Source organism: Psittacula echo, assembly GCF_963264785.1.
Source record: "Psittacula echo genome assembly, chromosome: 6".
NCBI lineage: Eukaryota > Metazoa > Chordata > Aves > Psittaciformes > Psittacidae > Psittacula > Psittacula echo.
Window position 1 is genome coordinate 4,581,601 of NC_137743.1, and position 21,986 is coordinate 4,603,586.

The following is a 21,986-nucleotide window of genomic DNA, read 5'->3' on the forward strand; positions in this document are numbered from 1 at the left end:
TCATCTGATTTGTTATATTGATTTATGATATTTCTCAACATACTTTACATCCTGCTCTCTTACATTACTGTAAGACTTCCAAGATTGTGAGAAAATGCTGGAATGTTGCTTTTACTTTCAGTTCTTTACGCCTCGGATTCCAGACTTAAACCTCAAAAGATGTGGTTTCCATTTGAGCTCAGCCTCCAACCTGCAGGACAGTTTTAGACTTCTTGTCTACTTAGACAAATGTAGGAGAGTGATTTGTATTGCAGATATATATATATATGCATACATATATACGTATGTCGATATATATGTAGTGTAGTGACAAGACAAGGGGTAACGGGTTCAAACTAAAACAGGGGAAGTTCAGATTGGATATAAGGAAGAAATTCTTTAGTGTGAGGGTGGTGAGGCACTGGAATGGGTTGCCCAGGGAGGTTGTGAATGCTCCATCCCTGGCAGCGTTCAAGGCCAGGTTGGACAGAGCCTTGGGTGCCATGGTTTGGTGTGAGGTGTCCCTGCCCATGGCAGGGGGGTTGGAACTTGGTCATCTTAAGGTCCTTTCCAACCCTTGCTTTCTATGATTCTATGTTGACTGATACTTGACCAATGGCATTTGTACTGTAAAGGATTGTCCAAATAGGATTCTAGATTTGAAGACAAATTTAACCTGTATTTTCTCACTCTGTAATTCCATGACTATACAGATGTAGTTTTATTGCTTCACTTTTACTATTTCTTTACCTTTCAGATCAGCGTGTAGCACTTTCTTCTCCTAAGCCTCTGCTTGCTTAATGTCTGACCCAAAGGTGACACACCAATATATAGTTTGTTGAATGCCCTTTGGTGTGGGTGGCACCTCCTTGCTGTGCCACAACTTGAAGCCACCCATCCTCTCCTCATCCACCTGCTACCTGGCCTTGCAGTGACCATGCACATAAACTTTTCACTGCTGATGACATGGGAAAACTTATAAGGGATTTTTCTAATTCCTTTTCAGCACCAGAGAGTCTCTAGAGAAGTATTTGTACCACAGATATCTTGCACGAACACCTCTGTCTTGTTTTGAAACCCAGCCATGCTATTTCCTGCCCGTATTTTGGACTGCAATCAATGCAAGTTCTATAGCAATTTTACATTAACGTTTCTGCACTGGGTGAACTGCACAAAGGCAAAGAACAGATGAAATTTGTTTTATTTCCAGTGTTTTCAAGCCTGTATTTGCATGCTCAGACACTTCACGGAGTTACTCTTGGCAATGTAAAGACATTTTCTTAAATACATGTATTTAAACTGAGCAATTACTGTGTACTGCAAAACATTTCACAACAGATTAATCAGGATGTGATACATTATGTGAGGGAAAATAATTATATCTGTTTCTCAAACAGAGGGGAAGCATGTTTATGCAGAGTAGCATATGCCACTGCCTGATATTTCGGCTTTCCTCATCCACAAAACTGAACAACTTAACATCTGCATTGTACAATCCTCCTGCTCTTTATCCAGAAGGCACTGAGGGCTCATTAAATACTTGAATACTGCACTATGGTAACTGGATAGGACTAGCGGGTTTTTAACTCTTTTCAATCAGAAACACTTGGCGAATGCATTTTCTGCTAATGTTTGCCATTTAAAATACAATTCATGATCATAAGTAAACATGTTTTAAAATATATTTTTATTAGAAATGCAGGTGGAATAAGAAATGAATCTGGCATCATTTCTTCCTCTGGTGTTCATGTACTTACATTATCTGTGTGATTGTGGAGAACTAATAAATTGAATTTCCCAAGGGAAAAATAATTGTGAGAAATGGGAGAGAAACCTGGAGAATGGAAATGTTTAGATCTGTGTCTAAAGACAGACTACCTCTAGTGCTAAGGACCTTTGCAAAGGTCACAGTTCTTTCTGTAACGTAGACTTAAACTGCAGCTCCTCGGAAGTCAGAGGCATTGAGATTACTGGGTTTTGATTAGGACATATTTAGAATCATAGAATCATAGAGTAGTTAGGGTTGGAAAGGACTTTAAGATCATCTAGTTCCAACCCCCTGCCATGGGCAGGGACACCTCACACTAAACCATGCCACCCAAGGCCCTGTCCAACCTGGCCTTGAACACCGCCAGGGATGGAGCATTCACAACCTCCCTGGGCAACCCATTCCAGTGCCTCACCACCCTCTCAGTAAAGAATTTCTTCCTTAGATCCAATCTAAACTTCCCCTGTTTAGGTTTTAACCCGTTACCCCTTGTCCTGTCACCACAGTCCCTAATGAAGGGTCCATTCCCAGCATCCTTGTAGGCCCCCTTCAGATACTGGAAGCTGCTCTGAGGTCTCCACGCAGCCTTCTCTTCTCCAGGCTGAACAGCCCCAACTTTCTCAGCCTCTCTTCATACAGGAGGTGCTCCAGTCCCCTGATCATCCTCGTGGCCTCCTCTGGACTTGTTCCAACAGTTCCATGTCCTTTTGATGTTGAGGACACCAGAACTGCACACAATGCTCCAAGTGAGGTCTCCCGAGAGCAGAGTAGAGAGGCAGGATCACCTCCTTCGACCTGCTGGTCACGCTCCTCTTGATGCAGCCCAGGATACGGTTGCTTTCTGGGCTGCGAGCGCACACTGCAGCCGGCTCAAGTTCATTTTCTCATCGACCAACACCCCCAAGTCCTTCTCTGCAGGGCTGCTCTGAATCTCTTCTCTGCCCAACCTGTAGCTGTGCCTGGGATTGCTCCCACCCAGGTGTAGAACCTTGCACTTGGCATGGTTAAACTTCATGAGGTTGGCATCTAATGGAAATCAATGTTGTAGCACAATAGTGTAATTCCAGTCCTCTACAAAGCCATAATATTGTGTGCTGGTTTTGGCTTGGGTAGTGTTAAGGATCTTCACAGTAGCTGGTATGGGGCTATGGTTTGGAATTGTGCTGTAAATAGTGTTGATCACACAAGGAGTTATTGCTGAACAGCTGTCCTGGTTTAGCAGTAGCAGGCTTTTTTTCTACTGGGGCAGTGCTGTGTTTTGACTTTTGGCCTGGGAATAATACTGATAAAGCCGATGTTTTCAGTTGCTGGTCAGAATGTTTACTCTGACCAAGGACTTTGTGAGTCTCATGCTCTGCCAGGGAGGAGGAGAAGCCGGGAGGCAGCAGGGACAGGACACCTGACCCAAACTAGCCAAAGAGGTATTCCATACCACAGCACGTCATGGCCAGGATATAGAACTGAGAGTTCCCGGAAGGGCTGGATCACTGCGGGGTGGGGGTGAGGTACCGGTTGGTGAGCGGTTGTATTCTCTTCCATGTTATTTCCTTTATCATTATTATTATTGGTGGTAGCAGTAGTGATTTGTGTTATGCCTTAGTTATTAAACTGTTCTTATCTCAACCTGTGGGAGTTGCATTCTTTCGATTCACTTCCCTGTCCCTCCAGGAGCGGAGGGAAGAAAGGTGGGGGGGGAAGTGGACTGCGTGGTTCTGATTTACGGCCTGGGCTTAAACCACGACAGCAGTGCTTGCAAAGAGTCAAGGACTCTTCTGCTCTTCACTCCACCAGTGAGGAACCTGGGTATGCTCAAGGAGTTGGGGGACACAGTCAGGACTGCTGACCCCAACTGACCTAAGAGATATCTCACACCATATAGGATATGCATAGCTTAGCATATAAAGCTGGGGGAAGGAAGAGGAAGGGAGAGGGATGTTCAGAGTGATGGCATTTGTCTTCACAAGTTCATTAATAAAATCATAGAATGGTTTCTGTTGGAAGGGACATTAAAGCTCATCCAGTTCCAACCCCTGCCACAGGCAAGGACACCTTCAACTAGACCAGGTTGCTCCAAGCCCCTGTGTCCAGCCTGGCCTTGAACACTGCCAGGGATGGGGCAGCCACAGCTTCTCTGGGCAATCTATTCCAATGTCTCATCACCTTCATAGTGAAGAATATCATAGAAACTTTATCTGGAATGACTTTAATTTGTTTGTTCATTTGTTTTCTGCTAAATCTTTATTTCCTCTAAGTTTTGTGATAGCAGAAGGGCTCCATTCTTCGTGGCAAAGGAATTGGGGATGTGGTGCTGGGGTAACACAGTGCCCCATGCTGTCCTGATGTAATATATTCTCTGTTTTGAATGTGTTGATGGGATGCTGTCTTTAGAATGTCTTCTTTTTTCACATGTATAGCTCTGATGTCATTCTGATGCTTTGATACAGGAGATGTAGCATTTCTACAAATCTTTTGCCCTGCCATCATGTATGCAGACTAAGCCAGCTATGTAAATAGCCAGTTCATGTTTAAAAAAGTTAGATTACTTTGCATAAAGAAATCAGGTCTGATCAATAGATAAAAAGAAGATATAAAATTATTTGTGTTTTACCCCCCATTGACAGGCATAAATGACTTCAGTTATCTGCACACAAACTGCTTTGAGCTGTCCATCTACGTTGGCTGTGACAAGTATCCCCATGAGAGTGAGCTGCCTGAAGAATGGGAAAACAACCGCGAGTCCCTGATTGTTTTTATGGAACAGGTATCTGACAGAAGAGTAGCTTCTGAGTAATTTGATGACTCCTTTCACAATGAAAGGGAGTTTGAGGTGTCTGATATTTTTCTTGCATAACTTATTGCATGATTATTGGTATTTCTGATGGAAACCTTACCTACAAGCAGTATTAGAGTATCACTTCAGCTAGGCTGTTTTGACCTGGGAGAATAAGACAGTGAAGCTTGTTGAAACTTGATGTGAGTGAAAAGCTTGCTACAAAGGACTGCCAGAAAAACCCTTATGTCTGCTGCTTTATCTGCTTGTTTTATCTACCTCTTGAATTTGATATCTCAGGAATCCTACCAGAATTTGTAAGCTGATTCACAAGTAGTTAATGCCCGAAAGGCTGATATTGTATATAATACTTCTATATATATACAGCCTACTTCTATAGATAGAAGCATCATTACTATATCATTACTGATATAGTAATGATACTTCAAAATTGTGTAAACCATAATATATGTAATTGACATATGGAATTATATGTCCCAACTCTTTTTAACAATATTAGTGATTGTTGTGAAATATTTGCTTTTCTGTTCTTTCAATAGGTTCATCGGGGCATCAAAGGCATAGTAAAAGATGCGCATGGAAAGGGAATCCCAAATGCTGTTATTTCAGTAGAAGGTGTTAACCATGACATTCGCACAGGTAAAAAAAATCCCTCAAAACATGAGTACAAATGAACAGATTTATGGTTTTAAAACAAAATGCAGAACCTCATTGAACTTTGAACTCTTTTCTGAGAAAAGCCAGCAGATAATATTCGGTCCAAGGAGAACGTTGCAGAAGGAGTGGCAGTAGGACAGAGTTTGCATAAAGGCAGAGTCACTTCTTCCCATGAAGCAGCTGCATAGACAAGAACCAAACTATGGCTTTCTTCTTTAGCCCTCTTCCTCTTCCACCTCTTAAAGTATTGAGAAAATAGCCTTTTATCTGCCAAAAATCAATAGCCTGAGAAAGGCTGAGTCCGTAACACCCTTATTGCTCCTTTTCTCATGTAAAGATAGTGCAAATCAGAGTAATTGTAGCCTTGAAAACCAAGAGTGTAGATAAGACCTTGTTGGGTGAAAAGCATTCCTCTAGCTGTTAGCAGTTCTAAGACTCTGAATGTGTTGGAGATGTGATTTAGTGCTGTGTCCAGAGGAGAAAGAGCTATTGCAGGGAGAGAGGAGTTTCACAACCTGAAGTACCCTGTAAAACATCACAGCTGTACAAAAGATCGTTTAATGAGGCTCAGCAGAAACATTGCTTTGCACAGGTGAATTTCAGCCCAAAGTATGTATAGTTTAAAAAAATGCTATTTGTCATGTTAGCACAGTTTTGATCTACACCCAGACACAGGTATGTATACTCAGAGTAAACTCTAAGCCTATTTAATAGGTTGGAAAGTAGATATGGCACTAAATAAAGAACTGCTATAAATAGACACTAGCCAATTACAAGATTAATAGTAATACCTGAAAATTGCTGTTGGGAGGCAGCAGTTGGGACAGAGCTCATTACTCATTTTGCTTGCGTACTGTGATTTAATACACCCAGTCATCTTAAAGAGAGAAACAACAGAGGGGATACAGCAAAGAAGGAAGAATGAAGAAAAATAGTGAAAGATGTCAGCAGGAGTCTTTAGTGATTGCACTCAAAGTGCTGGTTGCAAGAGGTTAACAAGCTTTCTGTGGACTTTTATGGAAGAATAACATCATGGTAACTAATCAGAGAAATCTTGTTGGATAGTCCAGATTTGGTTCAATATTAGAAAGAGGAACACTAATTTTATATCATTTATATATCTGACTGGCATTCTGGGCCTTACATTTGCTGCCACTTCCATGTGCTTTGCCACTGAGGTACAGTACAGCATGCTTTGACAGGTAAACTGATTTCAGGCTATGGAATATCATAGAGCATTAGATAAGAGACTTCCAAATCTTTAATGTTTGCTACAGTAGATTATCTGATCCAATAATAAATCTTGGAATATCTAACTTAGTTTATGATTAACTTTATTTCAGTGCTACTCTGTTGTAAAAGAAAACACTGAATGACAGATAGTTAATTAGGCAATTATGATTCTGCCTTAAATATTTCAAAATGGGACCCCTGGGAAATAATAGCAGGAATTAAAGTAATTAGTTCCTTTCCTTCATTGTGGAAGTCTTGGCAGTCTTGAAAGACTGCCATAAATTGTAGTTTGTATTACCCTGTTAACAAAATTAATATATGCCTCGGGTTGAGGCTGAGTAAATGCAAGAGGTGATTAACCTCCAGCTTTCAGTAGGTTGGATTGCCACATGGAAGTAAAATCAACAGTTTCAAGAACAGCAAACATGCATACGGAAAGGAGACCCAATGACATGTGTAGTAAATGTGCAAGATCCCCAAACCCACCTTGTAACACTGGTGAAATCTTGCAGCTATTTACATCTAGACTTAGAGCTGAGCTCCTATGGCTCAAAGCCATCTGTGCTTGTTAGTAAAAATAGAAGTACTTATTCTTTTTAATTCTTCTTTTTAATGAGACGTTTAAGCTGACACTATGTTTGCAAATCACTCTGTAGATGGGAACATAAAAGGTCTATTTTGTTTTATATTACACAGATAACAATGTATGTCTCATTAGTCTTTGAAACTTCTATGTCTCATTAGTCTTTGAAACTAGAGAATTTATGTTGGAGCCAGAAAGCTAAAATGACATGTATAACTCCAGTGAAAGAAAGCGAATTGTCAGCGGTCTACTTTCATTTATACCTTTTAAATTGAAAAATGTATCCATTTAAACCTCTGAGTTGCCTTGATGTAAAAATAGGCCAAGCAGGAGAAGAATTATGGCCACTATTTCTATTCATATAAGGTTTTTTTAAAGCGAGCTAAGCTGCTATCTACTGTTTCTTTGATACATTAACGTGGTCGACTACCCTGTAGAGCCAGACAAGAGTTATCTGTAAAGGTCCTCTAATAACATTTACTTGTTTGAGAAAATTTCGCTGCTTCTTCCCATGAACAAAAACTGCATGGAAAGCACTCTTTATTTTCGCTTTCTCTTGGATGTATGATATATTTTATAGGAAGAGAGGGTTGCTGACACTGAGCTAACAGTATTAATAGCCTAAGTGAAGTCACTGATTCTGAAAGTAAGAGCTTTGTGGAAAACTATTCCATTTTCTGTTGATGCAGATGTAACTATTGATTAAGTTTGGGTGTTTACATGTTGTTACGATTAGATGCGAACCGTGCTCTATAAGATAACCTTTGGAAAAGGATTCATCAGTCAGATGAACAAATGCACCTGAACACCTCTTTCCTCATGGTACAAAGGCAGTTTTGTGTGCTGCTTCTTGTAATTGCATTTTGGGAATCTCACAGCAAATCTTGATGAAGAAATATATAGTTTCTTTCTAGTGAACAGAGTTCAAACACAGATGCACATTTCTGTGTGATTTTCTTTTTGCATAATTACATAATATATATAATTTTATTATATATATTCTTAAAATGTATTTTTTGCACAATTTATAATAATAAAGCATAGTTAATATAATTTCACATGGTGTGCAGATAAATTTTTATCAATATTTTGATGCTTCATATTATTTCAATATATATTGTCTAACAAAACCCAAAGATTTTGAAGAAGCATTTAATAATATTTAATAACATCAGCCTAAGAGAAGCATAATTCTCATATTATAACTCCATCCTCATTCATGGCTGCCTGTTCAGTAGAGAAAAGTTAAGGTTTAGTTGTTACATGCATTGGGTGTGCAGTACTATGGCTAGCTTTCTTGAAGAGTCTTTTATAGGTAGCAGAGCATTAGGGTAGATTCTTATAAGGTATTTACATTAGTCAAATTGGGTACCTCTAAGCGTAAATATGACAACTGTAGCAAAGGTCTGTCCTTCCAGACTCAGAGTATTCCTCTTAATTGATGGGTTTGTGGAGTCATCTGACACATTTGAGTTATAATAATATTATAATCAAATTTTTATGCATTTTTATTTTATCTAAGCAGACATGGCAATTCTTTTCCTGACCCAATAGGTGGAGACAGATGTAGTCTGCCTCCAACCTGCTCCCACTGGAGCCTATTCTTTTAGCAAACCTATTATTTACTACATTTATCCATATTTTTAATTGTGTTTCTCTTGCCATCTGCTCTGAAATTTTTTATTTACTGCATTTAATCTGATTAAAAAAAAAGACCTTTAAGCCTGGTATTAAAGTCTGGGCAATGACAGCTGTCAGAAATGCTAATGGCTGCTTACTTGTAAATGGAAAGGCATCCTGCTAACAGCGTAATATTTAGCTTTGTAGTAATTTATCAGCGGTATCTGAATGTGTTGCTTTTTTTCTGGCCTTGTGTGGGGCTGAGATGAACTGCGTGTTAAATGTGTCAGAAAATGTGGGTCATTTTTGAACACCAGGGGCTGAAGCCAGCCTCTGAGCAGGGATGCATTCATGGCCACACACTGAGTGATCCGTAGCCTTTTGCCAGCCCTGTAGTATTGCCAGAGCATTTACAGCTACAGATGAGTCCTTCGGGATAAATTCAATAAACCTGGACAGCTTTATGTTTTGTCCTTCGGTTAAGGTGCCAGTGGACCCAGTAGTTAAGAGAGAGCTGAATAGAAAGCTTTTCAGAGAGCTCTTCTTAAAAATGCCTGAGCCCTGCAAAATAGAAAGTCTGGATCTTCATCATCACCCCAAGTGGAGTCAAACGGGCTGAAAGAAAAACCTAAGCAGGCTGTTATGCTTGTGTTCAGAGACTGCAATATCACAGTATAGTTGATAATGCTCTTTTATTAACACTTGCAGTTCGCAAACATGGTTCTTATTTTACCAACCCCTCAATTAAAATCCATTTTCTTTACACAGAGGTTAGTCTGCTCTTTTCCTAAGTATAGTATCTTTATGCAAACCATATTTAGGTTTTTGCAACACACTGCATTGCAAGAAACCCAAAGTTGTCAGCTCTTATCAGTGCTAAAAAATCTCCCGATACAAGAGATGGTGCATTTTTCTATATAGAATTGCACATTTGAATATGCACTTTCTTTCACAGTCGGTTTTCCCAGGAGAGAGAGTGCAAAACTAACTTTAGATATTAGTGTTTCACCTTTTTCAGTCCACAGCTAAGCATATTTGCTAGTTAAAATAATATTTAAAAAGAGGTCTAAAGCCATTGTTATGTATGTATGGGTGATCTGAGATCGTTTATGGAGAAGAAAGAAGAAAACAAAGTCCTGATTCAATGACGTGTTAAGATATGTCTTGCTTTGTCCATGACTAATTTAGTTGATTAGGGTTATCGCTGTTCATGTGTTTACAGGTAAGCATGTGATTAAGTACCCTGATGAATTATACTCTCTAGGAAAATCAGTGTAGTAAAACTCAGTGTAAGATTCTATAGAGGGGGATACTCAGATCTCTGAGTTGATATTGTGCATTCATTTGCTTTGCACACTAAATAGTATCAAAACGTGTTTCAAGGCAGTCTGGCCAGGATCATGAGAGTGATACGAATACTTCACTGATTCTTTTGATTCCTTCAGCAGAATTAGTGTGGGGAAGATCTTTTATACCACCTTAGGCAAGGTGACCCTTTGCCTCAAGATCTTTTTGACTTCATCTGACGAAAGCCTTAAGCAAAATCAAAGCCCATTTTAATTTTTCAACATTTGGAAAACGTTTGAGGTGTGTTTTCCTATGGAGTTGGCAGGATGAAGAGTGCTATGTGTGATGGGGGACAGCAGCACTGACACTCTCTTGGTGTGAGGATGCAGGGTTGTTGTCTGTGGTGTCATCGATACACAGGCATTTCTGTATTCTCATAAACAGCACCTTCCTCAACGCTGTCCTGAAAGCCATCTCTTTTCCTACCAGGAGCCGATGGAGACTACTGGCGCCTTCTCAACCCAGGGGAATACGTGGTGGCTGTGAAGGCAGAGGGCTACACCACCGCCACCAAGACCTGTGAAGTCGGCTATGACATGGGAGCTACCCAGTGCGACTTCACCATCTCCAAAACCAACCTGGCAAGAATCAAGGAGATCATGAAGAAGTTTGGGAAGCAGCCGATCAGCCTGTCCGTCCGGCGGCTCAGGCAGAGGGCTCGGCAGTGGCGGCAGCAGCGATAGACCTCAGCCCAGGCAGAACCACAGCAATCCATGAGCTCTGCTTCTATCAGCCCGGCTCTAGTTGTAGTGAGAGTTACATAGCTCCTCTTTCATACATATTTCTGTGCACGAGGCCTTTCTGTTAGTGGAGCTGGATGAATAATGGGGGGTTTCAGATGGAAAAAAGTAAGAAACAAAATTCAAGTTGAACCAAAATAAGCCCCGGGTTGGGGAGAGAGGCAGGAAGAATGTAGAAAGATGTTTTGAGTTAACCTGGCATGAATTTTTTTGCCTATTGGGTTATTTAATCCTTTGTAAATCTGTTTTCTTTAAAAATAGAAAAGAGAGAGAGAGACTTATAAAGAAGTGTTGTTTTGAATGAAAAACTGTAAAATGTTTTTTCTAAAGTATAAAATTGGTATATTTTTGCCTTTCAGAAAGGATTTTACACTCTTTACATTTTGTTCTCATAGGGGAGAAAAGGAGACAACTTCTGTTGAATATCATTAAAATCTGTGTCAAAATTTCAGTTCCCTTTTCCCTGAAGTTCCACCTTTTGGCAAGCACCATAATAGTTGGGAGAAAAAAGCTGATGCAAATAACCCAGCTTAGCTTTCCTGCTTGGATTGTTTATATTTAAGGATGTCTTGTGATTCCAGAGTTTAATGCCACAAATGTTTTTTCTTCTGTGGATTTTAAGGCTGAGTTTTTACTCTATTAATTAAAAGTAAGAAAAAGAGCATGGGATGAGGACCACTTCAGCAGTGTGGCATGGCACCCCTTCTCTAACCTGGGAAAAGGACTTGAAACAAAGCCTTTCTTGTTGATACAGCTGGTCATATTGTGTGTGAGAGGACAGGCTTGGTCATGGATAAGTGCATAGTTCAAAAATCCACTGATTTATTTTATCTTGATTTTTGGCCTGCCTCAGTGCTTCTGGGCTCATGCACACTTTGTGCCACTTTGTGCCACTGACTTCTCTGACATGGAGAGGATTTTCTATTCCTCTGCATGCTGTGCTTATCTTGCCACTCCAGCTGCTGCTGCTTTTCTGGCCTTACAACTCTATGAGAGCAGGATTTGGGCTGTATTATTGTCTTTTGAGTAACAAAATTATACAGCAGGATAGAATTGAGGTTCAGGAAATATGCAGTTCAGATCTGGGAAAGAATGAACTAAATAAACACAAAGTATCAGCTGATGGAAATCAATTTTGTTCCATTAACTTCAAAGTTATGACCTTTATTATACCACATGGAAGGCCAGTTGCATGATTTTAGCCAGTCTGGGGCTAAATAAACATCCCTTCATGTGCTTGGCATAAAGACTGTGGCATACATTTCCAAATAAAATTTTTAAAACATTTTAATTGCTATTATAGCTGCCTGTTTGATCTGATTCTTGGAAAAGGCATTCAAAGTGTCATTAAAAATGGAGGAAAAATATGATGCAAGTAAAAAGCTTACTGTAAAAATACCATGTGTCACCTCTATTAAATCTTTTTTTCTCGTCAATGGATCTTGTAAACACATAAAAGGAAAAAGATTGCAGAATGAATAATATAATCATGAACCTTTGCATAATAGATAGTTGCATTCTTAAATTTCTTAGACAATTCCAGCCCATGTTTGTTCTGCAGATACTGTTAAATAAGAGCAATGTATTTGGCAGCAAGGGCTCAAAGAAAATAAAGAGTGCAGATGCAATTTTCCATAACTGAAATTGTGGGACTCCAGCTCCCAGTCAGGATCATTTAAATTGAGTAATAGAGGTAAACAAATAATCCAATCATTACATTAACATCTGGAATTATATTTTACTTGTTTCATTCTATTTACCACCCTTACAGCATTCTATAGACCGTATATCTTTGTATAGGAAATATAACAGCAGTTTGTTGAGAAGGGGTTTTTTGGCAGCTGAGAAGGATTAATGATGTCTTTGTGCAGATAGTGACGGGAAACGATTTTGGAATAAGGAGTGCCGACAGTAGACAATTTGTTAGCATTTGGCTTGTTCATTGGCATATGTGGAATTTATTATCACCACAATAGATCAGGGTCATACATGATTTTTTGTGTTATGGGCTGAGTTTCTGAGGTGGTTTCTTCTTCCCTCCCATGGCTACTCAGTCAATGGGATGGTTGACATGCACAGGCAAACAAGGAACTAACTAGACAAATTTAAATCACTCTGCCAATGAGATTGAAGGTACAAACCACTGTCTTATTCCTGACAGGTTAGCTCTTTCTACCTTGTTCCAGACTGGTTTGAGATTTAATTTACAAACCTAGAGGTCCCTATGCTTTGTTCTCAGGTATGAGGCTGTCTCCATGAGAAGTTATTTTGTTTTATTTGATAGCAACAAGTGGATTTGATGGGAAATTCTTTGATGTCTATTGGCTAAATTAGATGAACCCTGGTTGAAGACCTCAGTAACATCAGATGCTGAAGGCTCGGTGCTTTTTACTGGCCACGGCTAGTGCTTACACATACTTTGGCACAGCAGAACTATGACTAATGCAGGTGACCTTACTCCTTTTTAGCCCAGGCATTGCTAAATAAATGGCCTAATAGTTGTCAAGTGTACTTGTCTGTGCAATTATTTTTTGACAGTCCGGCACCTTTACACTGGAAGACACTCAAGTTCAAAGGAATTTTACTGGGAACTTCAGGTGTGTCAATATCTTTTACTGAGATAAGATGCTTATGCCTGCCCTGAGTATAACAATACTGAACTAATGTGTGCCTTATTTAGTGCTCTAGTTATGCACTTGGGGGTTAAAATGTTTAATGTCTTTGAAATACCTAGTAGCGCTATTTATAGATCCCAACCACAAAATATTAAATCTGGTACCAGTGTTTTCTATTTATTTACCTTTTCCACATTTTTGAATATTATTTTTTTTATTAATTTTGTGCTTTTAATCTCTTCTCCTTTTAGTGTTGTAGGAAAATGGACAACCCTGCAGAAACAACAGGAGATAAAACTTGAGGATGAATATGATCCTTTTAGTTACAGACCCATTTTAACACCTACTTCTATAAAGAACTTGCTGAACTTTCATCATCCCTGATAGGAAAGAATAAAAAATACAATCTCTTAAGTAATAAGAAATTCAGCTGCACAATCTCACCTACACCTTAAAGGTTAAACAAATAAAAGGTTAACACAGGACATATACTACTCTTCTTGATAATACCAACCATCAGTCATCTGCTTCCACGCAGAGCCCTGACAATCATAAAATACAGTGGGAGTTGCTGGCTTCTCCTTGTCTACCCATGCCGTGCTACCCAGTTATTAATTTTTTATCTGTTTAATTATCATCATTTTCATCACTCTGTATGCCAGATTTTCTCGTCCATTTTAGTATTACAAGAAGATAACCTCTCGAAGACAGACCTCGGTATCTGCAAATCAGCTTGGGAATCTTGAAGCCAATAAAACTGTATCTACTAAAACTATTTCCACTTACGTCAGTGTAAATGTAGAGAATCTTGGTAATCTCTAACCCAAATTTAATCTACTGGCACCAGAAGACTGTTAGGAGTATCTGCGTACTGCTTTTACCAGGAGGTTGAAATCTGTGGGTAAAACACACTGATAAAATTGAACGTAAATGAAGTTGTTGACTATGCTGGTGAAGAAATTAAATAGATATTTTAACCCTCTCACATATTTTCATTTTCTGTCACCAACTACTTTCTTTTACCCATGTATAGTTGTGGTGTTTTCCTCTGACTTCAGCTCATTATTTTCAGTGAATCTGGGACACCTTCCCAAAGTGTGGACTTCGGCAGTCAGCGACAAAGTTATAGTCAGATTCACTCTTTTATCATGGTGTGGTAGGTGGCTGACCTTTGTGAAAAGCACCAGAACAGAGATGTGTTAGCTTGAAATAGAGTAAAAGAGGCATCCCTGGAAGTGGTCAAGGCCAGATTTGATGGGGCTTTGGCAACTCGGTCTAGTAGAAGGTGTCCCTGTCCATGGCAGAAGATTGGAACTGGATGAGCTTTAAGGTCCCTTCCAACCCAAACCATTCTATGATTCTATGATTAACCTTTGAAAATTGGCATATGATGTATTTTCTATTGGTCTGAAAATGCATGAGTTTGGAGGCAAAGTGACTCTTTACCATTTATTTTTTCAATCAGTCAATTTAGTCAGGTTGTAGCTGTGAGCCTGAGGGATGAAGTGTAAAAGCACATACAAGCTATACAAATTGTGGTAGCATCACCTCCTGCTGCAATACACTGCTGTAGCATTACAGAAACACTGCAGGAGAAACAGCCCTGTGCCCACCTACCCACTATCCAGCAAGAAGGCAAGGAATCTCTATGTCATATTCATTAAGAGTATACAACTTTTCAAATGTCTTTTTCCTTTCTTACTGCAGCAGTTGCATCCATGGAGAGAGGGGCAGTGATTTTTACAGTTGATTTTATGTGTAATTTTAGTATCACTTTTGTCTGTGCTTCTCTGTGCTATCATAGTGGCAGGCAATTTTCTCAGTCCTTTCCAGTCCTTAATAAGCAGCTATTAATGCTTTTTGACTTCAGGTGTTTAATATAGAAGTTTTAGGTCTTTATTCTGCTATTTTCTTAATTTTCCAAATTTAACTCACACTTATACCCTTAGTCTAACGTGCTTGTTTTAATTTCTTTTTGAAGGTCATTTAGCTTGAGATTACTTTTGTGTTTCACTGTAACGCTCTAATATGATTCTTTAGCAGCAAAATCTATGTTCAATGAAGCCATCACAGTGAATGCAGTATTGTGCCTGGAACAGTAAGTCACCAAATAATCATTCTCTGCCATCTTCTACTGGTATAGCCACCATTTTATGGCCTGCATAGCCAGTTTATACCTAGCTAAGACTTACAAACCCACCAAGTCCACGCTGAGATTTGCAGGACAATGTGTTGCTCAGTTGTTGTGGTGGCTTCTCTGTGCTCTTAACCTGACAGCTTACTCATGTTTATTTTCATGGAGATTTGAATTACTGCTTCACATGAAAACTTTTCACAGTGCTGTCATGCTCATTATCTGCTCCTTGCTCATTAGGCAGGAAAATGACATTTTGAAGCCTTTCATAAATATCAGAGGGGCTGTATTGACTGGACATTTTTTGGTATTTTCTGCTCATAACTACATGAAATGAATACCTTTATTAGGAAAAAATGCCAAGAATAGGATTTTGGAAAGCCTGTAAAAAACTTTTAAGCAGTGAACATAAAGGTACTTTATAGCTGCATGTTTACATACTTAATCTGCCTTTTCAGTTGTATGAGTGCCTTTATTCGTCTGCTGGAGTGCCAGGCTCAGAGGTTAAATCCATCTTCCCCTCCCCTGTGTCTGGTGGTTTGCACAGGCTGGATTAAACGATTTCCCACGGTTTTCTGCTTGGGCTGCTTTGCTTGTCTCTCTTTCCTAAACTGATCTTCGGAGACCTTTCAAACAGGGGCTCCCAGGGGAAGAGCAAATCTTCATCTGGGAAGGTCATCAAAGCGTGGCTGGAGAGCCAGCATTGCATCTGGAGGCAGTACCGGGGCTCTTGAAGGTACATCAGCACTGCTGAAAGTAGGTTTTTTTCAGCAAAATACTACAAAGGAGCATTGCAGTGCTCTGCAAATGCCTACTCTTTTAGCTTAATGCTATTCTAAGAGGTGTGGGCAATTTAGAAAGCTTTGTTGTCCTGATCAGGATATAAGTAAAGAAAAAGTTGATGGACTGTTGAATAGAGGATGTTTAAAAAAGTAAGATTAAATTATAGCTCCATAAGGAATCCTTTGCATTCAAATGTTATCATTTCTGCAAGACTTTATGACATTATAGATGTATTTAAAGTTGTCTTGCAACACCAATGAACTCCGTATTAAAATGAATACTTTTCCCCAGTGACTTAAATAAATTATTCTGCCCTTCACTCCACACTGAGGAATTCCAATATTCAGCGTAGAGTGGGGCTTAAAGCACCTGTAAAATACCGTCTCAGAGGGTAAATCATCAATTTGTACAGTGGCTTTCAAGGCCAGAAAAGAGTATATGGAATAGGAAATACACAGATCAAAGAGATATATAAATATAGGGACCCAGTATGTAGCTTCAAGAATGGCAGCTTGGTAAGTGCCCATATGGAAAGAGCCCAACCAGGCTTGTAGTTGAAAATATATATACAGAATGAGATGAAAACCCCTACACATTCCCCCTTACACCCTCAAAAATATAAACAAACAAACAAGCACAAAGAACCCCAACCCCAAACAGCATTTTGCTTTTTGCAAATTAAGCTAGCAAAAAACCCTCTTTTGCATGTTTGAAACAATACTTATGAATAATAATATCAAATCACAATTAGGAACTGAAAGCTTTCTCTTTTGAATCCTTTTCCATTCCAAATCGGTACTGCATATTCTGAAATACAGATGTTTAGAGAAAGCAGTTACTAATGATTCCCACTATTATTATATGAAGTTATATCAACCACCTCATATTTTAATCACTCTAGCCATTAGCTCTCGCTTAATTTGCAGCAGCTGCTTTCTAGAATTCAATATACCACTTATGTCAACAGCACAAATGATTCTTATTAACTCCTTACAATCCCAAGAGCAACAAAAAGAGCATTCAGAATAAACCATTATTTAAAGATTTAAGAAAATTCAGCCAGCCCTATTGTCATCAAGTAAAAATATGAAAAATGGAATTACTCTTTGTGGTTTGATGTGACAGAAATTCAATACCTGGGTTAATAAGGATCATTGGCAGCATAATCTCACCTGAATAGACCAGGGGGATTTAAATTTGAGATCTATTTCTCACCGCAAGGATCTGGATCTGATTATATAGCTTCAATGTAAAAGGTGTTAAAATCACATTCTTATTTACTATAGTATTGTGAGCCATCTAACTCACAGGTGAGTGGAATCATTAATTTGGTTGTCCTTTAGTGGCATGACCCAGCTCTGACCCAGCTGACAAATCAGCTTCTGGTGACTGAAGTGAAATCAAGTTTGCACATGCAGAACCAGAAGCTTTACAATATAATCTGGAAAGGAGTGGAAGACTGTAACACTAGGGCAAGGGGTAATGGGTTCAAACTAAAACAGGGGAAGTTCAGGTTAGATAGAAAGAAGAAGTTCTTTACTGTGAGGGTGGTGAGGCACTGGCACAGGTTGCCCAAAGAAGTGGTAAATCCTCCATCCCTGGCAGTGTTCAAGGCCAGGTTGGACAGAGCCTTGGGTGACATGGTTTAGTGTGAGGTGTCCCTGCCCATGGCAGTGGGTTGGAACTGAATGATCTTAAGGTCCTTTCCAACCCTGACTATTCTATGTGAATGGGAACCCAGACTCTGCTTCTATGATCTACCTTGTATCTGCCTAAGAGTTATTTTTCTGTATTTGCATAATGAATGACCTGTAGAGTCACTGCAATTGAACATAATGGTTTCTGGCAACATTTCAGCCCCCTATGGTTGCCCTGAAGAGCTAAGACCATCAGCTCCACAGCTTCACCAGAAACAAAGGGTAAGCTGTTAAGTCTACCTGTTCAGTTTAGTTCTAAATGTTTTTGTTATTGTTTATTCCTATATTGTAATTTCTAAACACTAAAGTTCCTTGACTGTTAGGACTTTGAGAGTTACTCTTCGGAGATATGTGATATCTGGTTTTACTGACATTTCACAGCAGTGTTTCCTTGCATACTTTCGCCCTAAGAAGGCCAAGGATCAGTTTAACGACTGCGTCACTGTAAATTTGAGTACTATGGTACTATACTGTCAATGACCATGCATTAAGCATTAAGTGGTGTGCAGAACATACATGATTTGGGGAAAATGCAACATTATGGAATCAGTTTCTCACTAATGAAGATGTTCATACAAATGAATTGATTCATTTCCATCTTGGCTTTGGAAGCAATCTATCTTTCTCAAAGCAGTATGAGTCTCCTGAGAGTACTTTTCAGATATTGCATTTCTTAGATTTATTATTAATTCCTTGACTCCTGCATGATTTGTTGTTAGCAGGCTGAGAATCAAATGTAGCAAGTACTTGAGAATGATGGGGTTTCACCCTGCCACTTGCTTGGTGGCTTGCTGGTACTAACTCTGGGGACAAGAACTTTCCATGCTCTTGAAAATGCACCATTAATACAGATTAAGAAGAAACATTATGGACCAGATCTGCACAAAATATAGAGCTTCCCTATAACTCATGCTTGTAATCTACAGGGAAACCGTTAACTTCTTAGGTCTAGTGTTTGCGAAATTAGATCAGAAAAAACATGAAATTAGGGTGGGAGAGGTAGAACCACTTTTTCAGAGAAAAAATGAGGGATGGAAAAGAGGATTCAAGTTGAAATCTTCTGCTCCTCTTTTTGTCCTGAATAATCTTCCCTGAGCTTGCCTTTTCCTGAATTTTCAAATAGTCCTTAGTTTTGAAGCAGTCAGTGAGATGACTAACAAAAAGCAGCAGTCAGTGAGATGACTAACAAAAAGCAGCAGTCAGTGAAGTTGACTAACAAAGAGCAGCCTAAGCGTTGGCATTTCAAGATTTCCAGTCGAACCCAGAGTCTCCAGAAGTAGATGCTGGCATAATTTTTCTCCTCAAATGTTGATAACTGTAGTTTTTCAAATAACAGAAAATTACTCCGAAATTTGGGATCTGGCAGGAAGAAGACTGGGTAATTTTCACACCAATGGAAGCGGAAGAAAGCTGGTAAAAGCTCAGGGTAGGAAATGGAATGGTCAAAGAAGCATTCCTACAATGAATTTGTGATGCAACACAAACTTCATGCTTGTTGTGAAGGAGAAAATGGTGTTATACCCTTTTCACGGTAGGAGGGTGGAGCATGTGTGAAATAAGCCAAGCCAGGGCTCTGTTTGCCACCTCTTGTCCAGAGCATTTGTCCCATAGCAGGCACAAGCACAGCTCTAAATCATCACTGTCCCAAAACACAGAATCTGGAAAGAGGTGTTGCATTTCTAAAATGATATTATAGAAGTGTCATGAACTGCTGGGGATGTTGAAATTGTTCATTCCCAATTTAATATAAAATAAATGTCAGTTATTAGAAGGAAGAAAATGAACTCTGGACAGGAAGGAAGGGGCAAATAAGGATATTAAAAATGATAAAGTAGAAATGAATCTCTGTGACCCGCTACAACACCAGTGTGTGTGTCTATGTGCCTTGTGTGGGGGCATGTTGTATACACTTCATATGTTTGCTTTCAGCAGACAGAAGCAATTAAGAGGACAGGCAGCCCTCGGGGCATCAGCACTGCAGAGCTGCCAATTGTTTGACATTAGAAAACCAAACAGTCCGAATGTGGCCTTATTACAGTAAAAGAGCAGAATGTAGGAGTCTGTAGCATATATCAGCTTTCGTGATTATATCTCAATTAGTTTCAGTGATGAAGCTGCAGCCTTAGAACTGAAATCTGGAAATGCTACTTTGAAATATTTAGGAACTTGGCTATATTTTCATATGGCAGGTTGTAAAGAGGCTTTAGAAAGGAAACAAGAACAAACTCTCATCTGTTGAAGCCATACAAAACCTATTGCCATGAAGATAAAATTGCCCAACCACTTTGACGCTGCATTTGATGGAATTCCTCATCCGTAATTCAAAGACAGGTTATGGCTTGCCAAGAGTTAATTTTTATTTGATTCCTACTGTGAAAGTATGATGATTTTCTACATCAAACTTTGTGACTCATCCACACTTGAATGTTTATGAAAGGTCCAGCACATTGTGAGTGCTGCTGCAAACACGGTACGAATAAAAAGATGTCATTTGAGCTCTGGCAAAATGCTGCCAACACTGGGATTTGTATAGATGTCCCTGGAAGAAATTCAGTTTTGGTTGCTTTTACTTTAAAGCCTTCAGAGTTTTAAAAGAAAGCCAAAGATCAGAAGTTTGTAAGCATCTGGAGAAAACATGGTTAAATAGAAGCATAGAATAGTTAGGGTTGGAATGGACCTTAAGATCATCCAGTTCCAACTCCCCTGCCATGGGCAGGGACACCTCCTACTAAACCATGGCACCCAAAATATCAATGTCCTCAATTGTATTTTCTGTTTATTTCATTATTTTTAAGCTAAATTCATTACTTTGCATGAGCCACACTAGAAATGTTTGAGACATTGAATGGGTGCTCTGATGAGGATATTTTGGTTTTCATTTGTTGCTTCTGTAGACTGCAGTTCTCAGAAATTTTGTGATACACATGAACACTGAACTTATAACAGCATTTTCTGTACTTACAAGATCACTTTAATCATGGTATGCATGGTACCCTATTGCTTTGGCCCCTTCTTCCATCTCTAAGTCGTATGCATAGTATTTTAATCAAAAAGCACTAGTCTCCCAGAGACAGGCCCATAGCCCAAGTCACTGCTGCTGTTTTCACCACAGTGAAAATCACCCTGTTTTGGTGAAAATAAGCTTTGTAATGCTGTTCTGCTGGCAAAAGGAAGAAATAGAGAACAGCAACCATCCCAATAGAGACAGGCGTTACAGCAAGGAGACATGGGGACTGATGTAGATAACTGGCACACCCAGCATTGTTCATTAGGATTTATACAGAAAATTCCCTGAAACTCAGCTGTAGCTGCCTCTCTTCCTCAGCTAGTTATTTCTCAGAAGCTGTTTGTGATTGTGTAGATGACTGCAAGAGAAACTGTGTAAGGGGCAAGAAAATAACGAGAAAGCCTGAAACACGCTGACAGTATGTTCATGCAGAACATCCCAGAGGGAGAAGGAGGTGAGAGAGAAGAGACTTGGGAGCAAGGAAGTGTTTTCCTTGCTTTCCATTCCTCCTGTGTTCAGGCAAACAGTACTTCATGTACAAATAAACCGAGTAGCATCACCAGTGCTTGTCTCTATAATAACACAAAGAGGGAGGGGAGGGGATGGTGGCAGCTGTAGTCACAGCAGTGTTTGGTACTTCTCAATCCACTGATATGTTGTTCTAAAAGCAAAGGCACGCTTTTCAAACTTCTGCAAGTTCAGTTAGCTTTAACAATGCACATATCCACATGTTATAAGCAAATGCACGTTGGAGAAGCAGAGAGACTAATTCAAGAACAGGACTGTATTTCTTGAGTAGGAGTTTATAGGAAGCATTCCTAAATAGGAGACACCTTCTTAAGCATATAGAGCCTTTCAAAGCACAGAATCATAATTGTTTAGGTTGGAAAAGGCCTTTAAGATTTTTGAGTCCAACTGTTCATCCAGCACTGCCAAGTCCACCACTAAACCATGTCCATAAGTGCCACATTTACAGGTCTTCTAAATACTCCCAGGGATGGTGACCCTCCCACTGCCCTGGGCAGCCTGTTC

At 39.5% G+C, this 21,986-nt stretch overlaps 1 protein-coding gene across 1 annotated transcript in view; it reads left to right on the top strand.

Annotated features, from left to right (window-relative positions):
• The window catches only part of CPXM2 (carboxypeptidase X, M14 family member 2), a gene marked incomplete at its 3' end in the record, with an annotated part of 79,191 nt that extends 68,530 nt beyond the window's left edge, over positions 1-10,661 (top strand). The window contains exons 11-13 of the mRNA XM_080621759.1: positions 4,369-4,508; positions 5,078-5,177; positions 10,408-10,661. Coding sequence (XP_080477885.1) covers positions 4,369-4,508; positions 5,078-5,177; positions 10,408-10,661 — 494 coding nt within the window. The remainder of the gene's footprint in view (positions 1-4,368; positions 4,509-5,077; positions 5,178-10,407) is intronic.
• Positions 10,662-21,986: the final 11,325 nt, after the last annotated feature.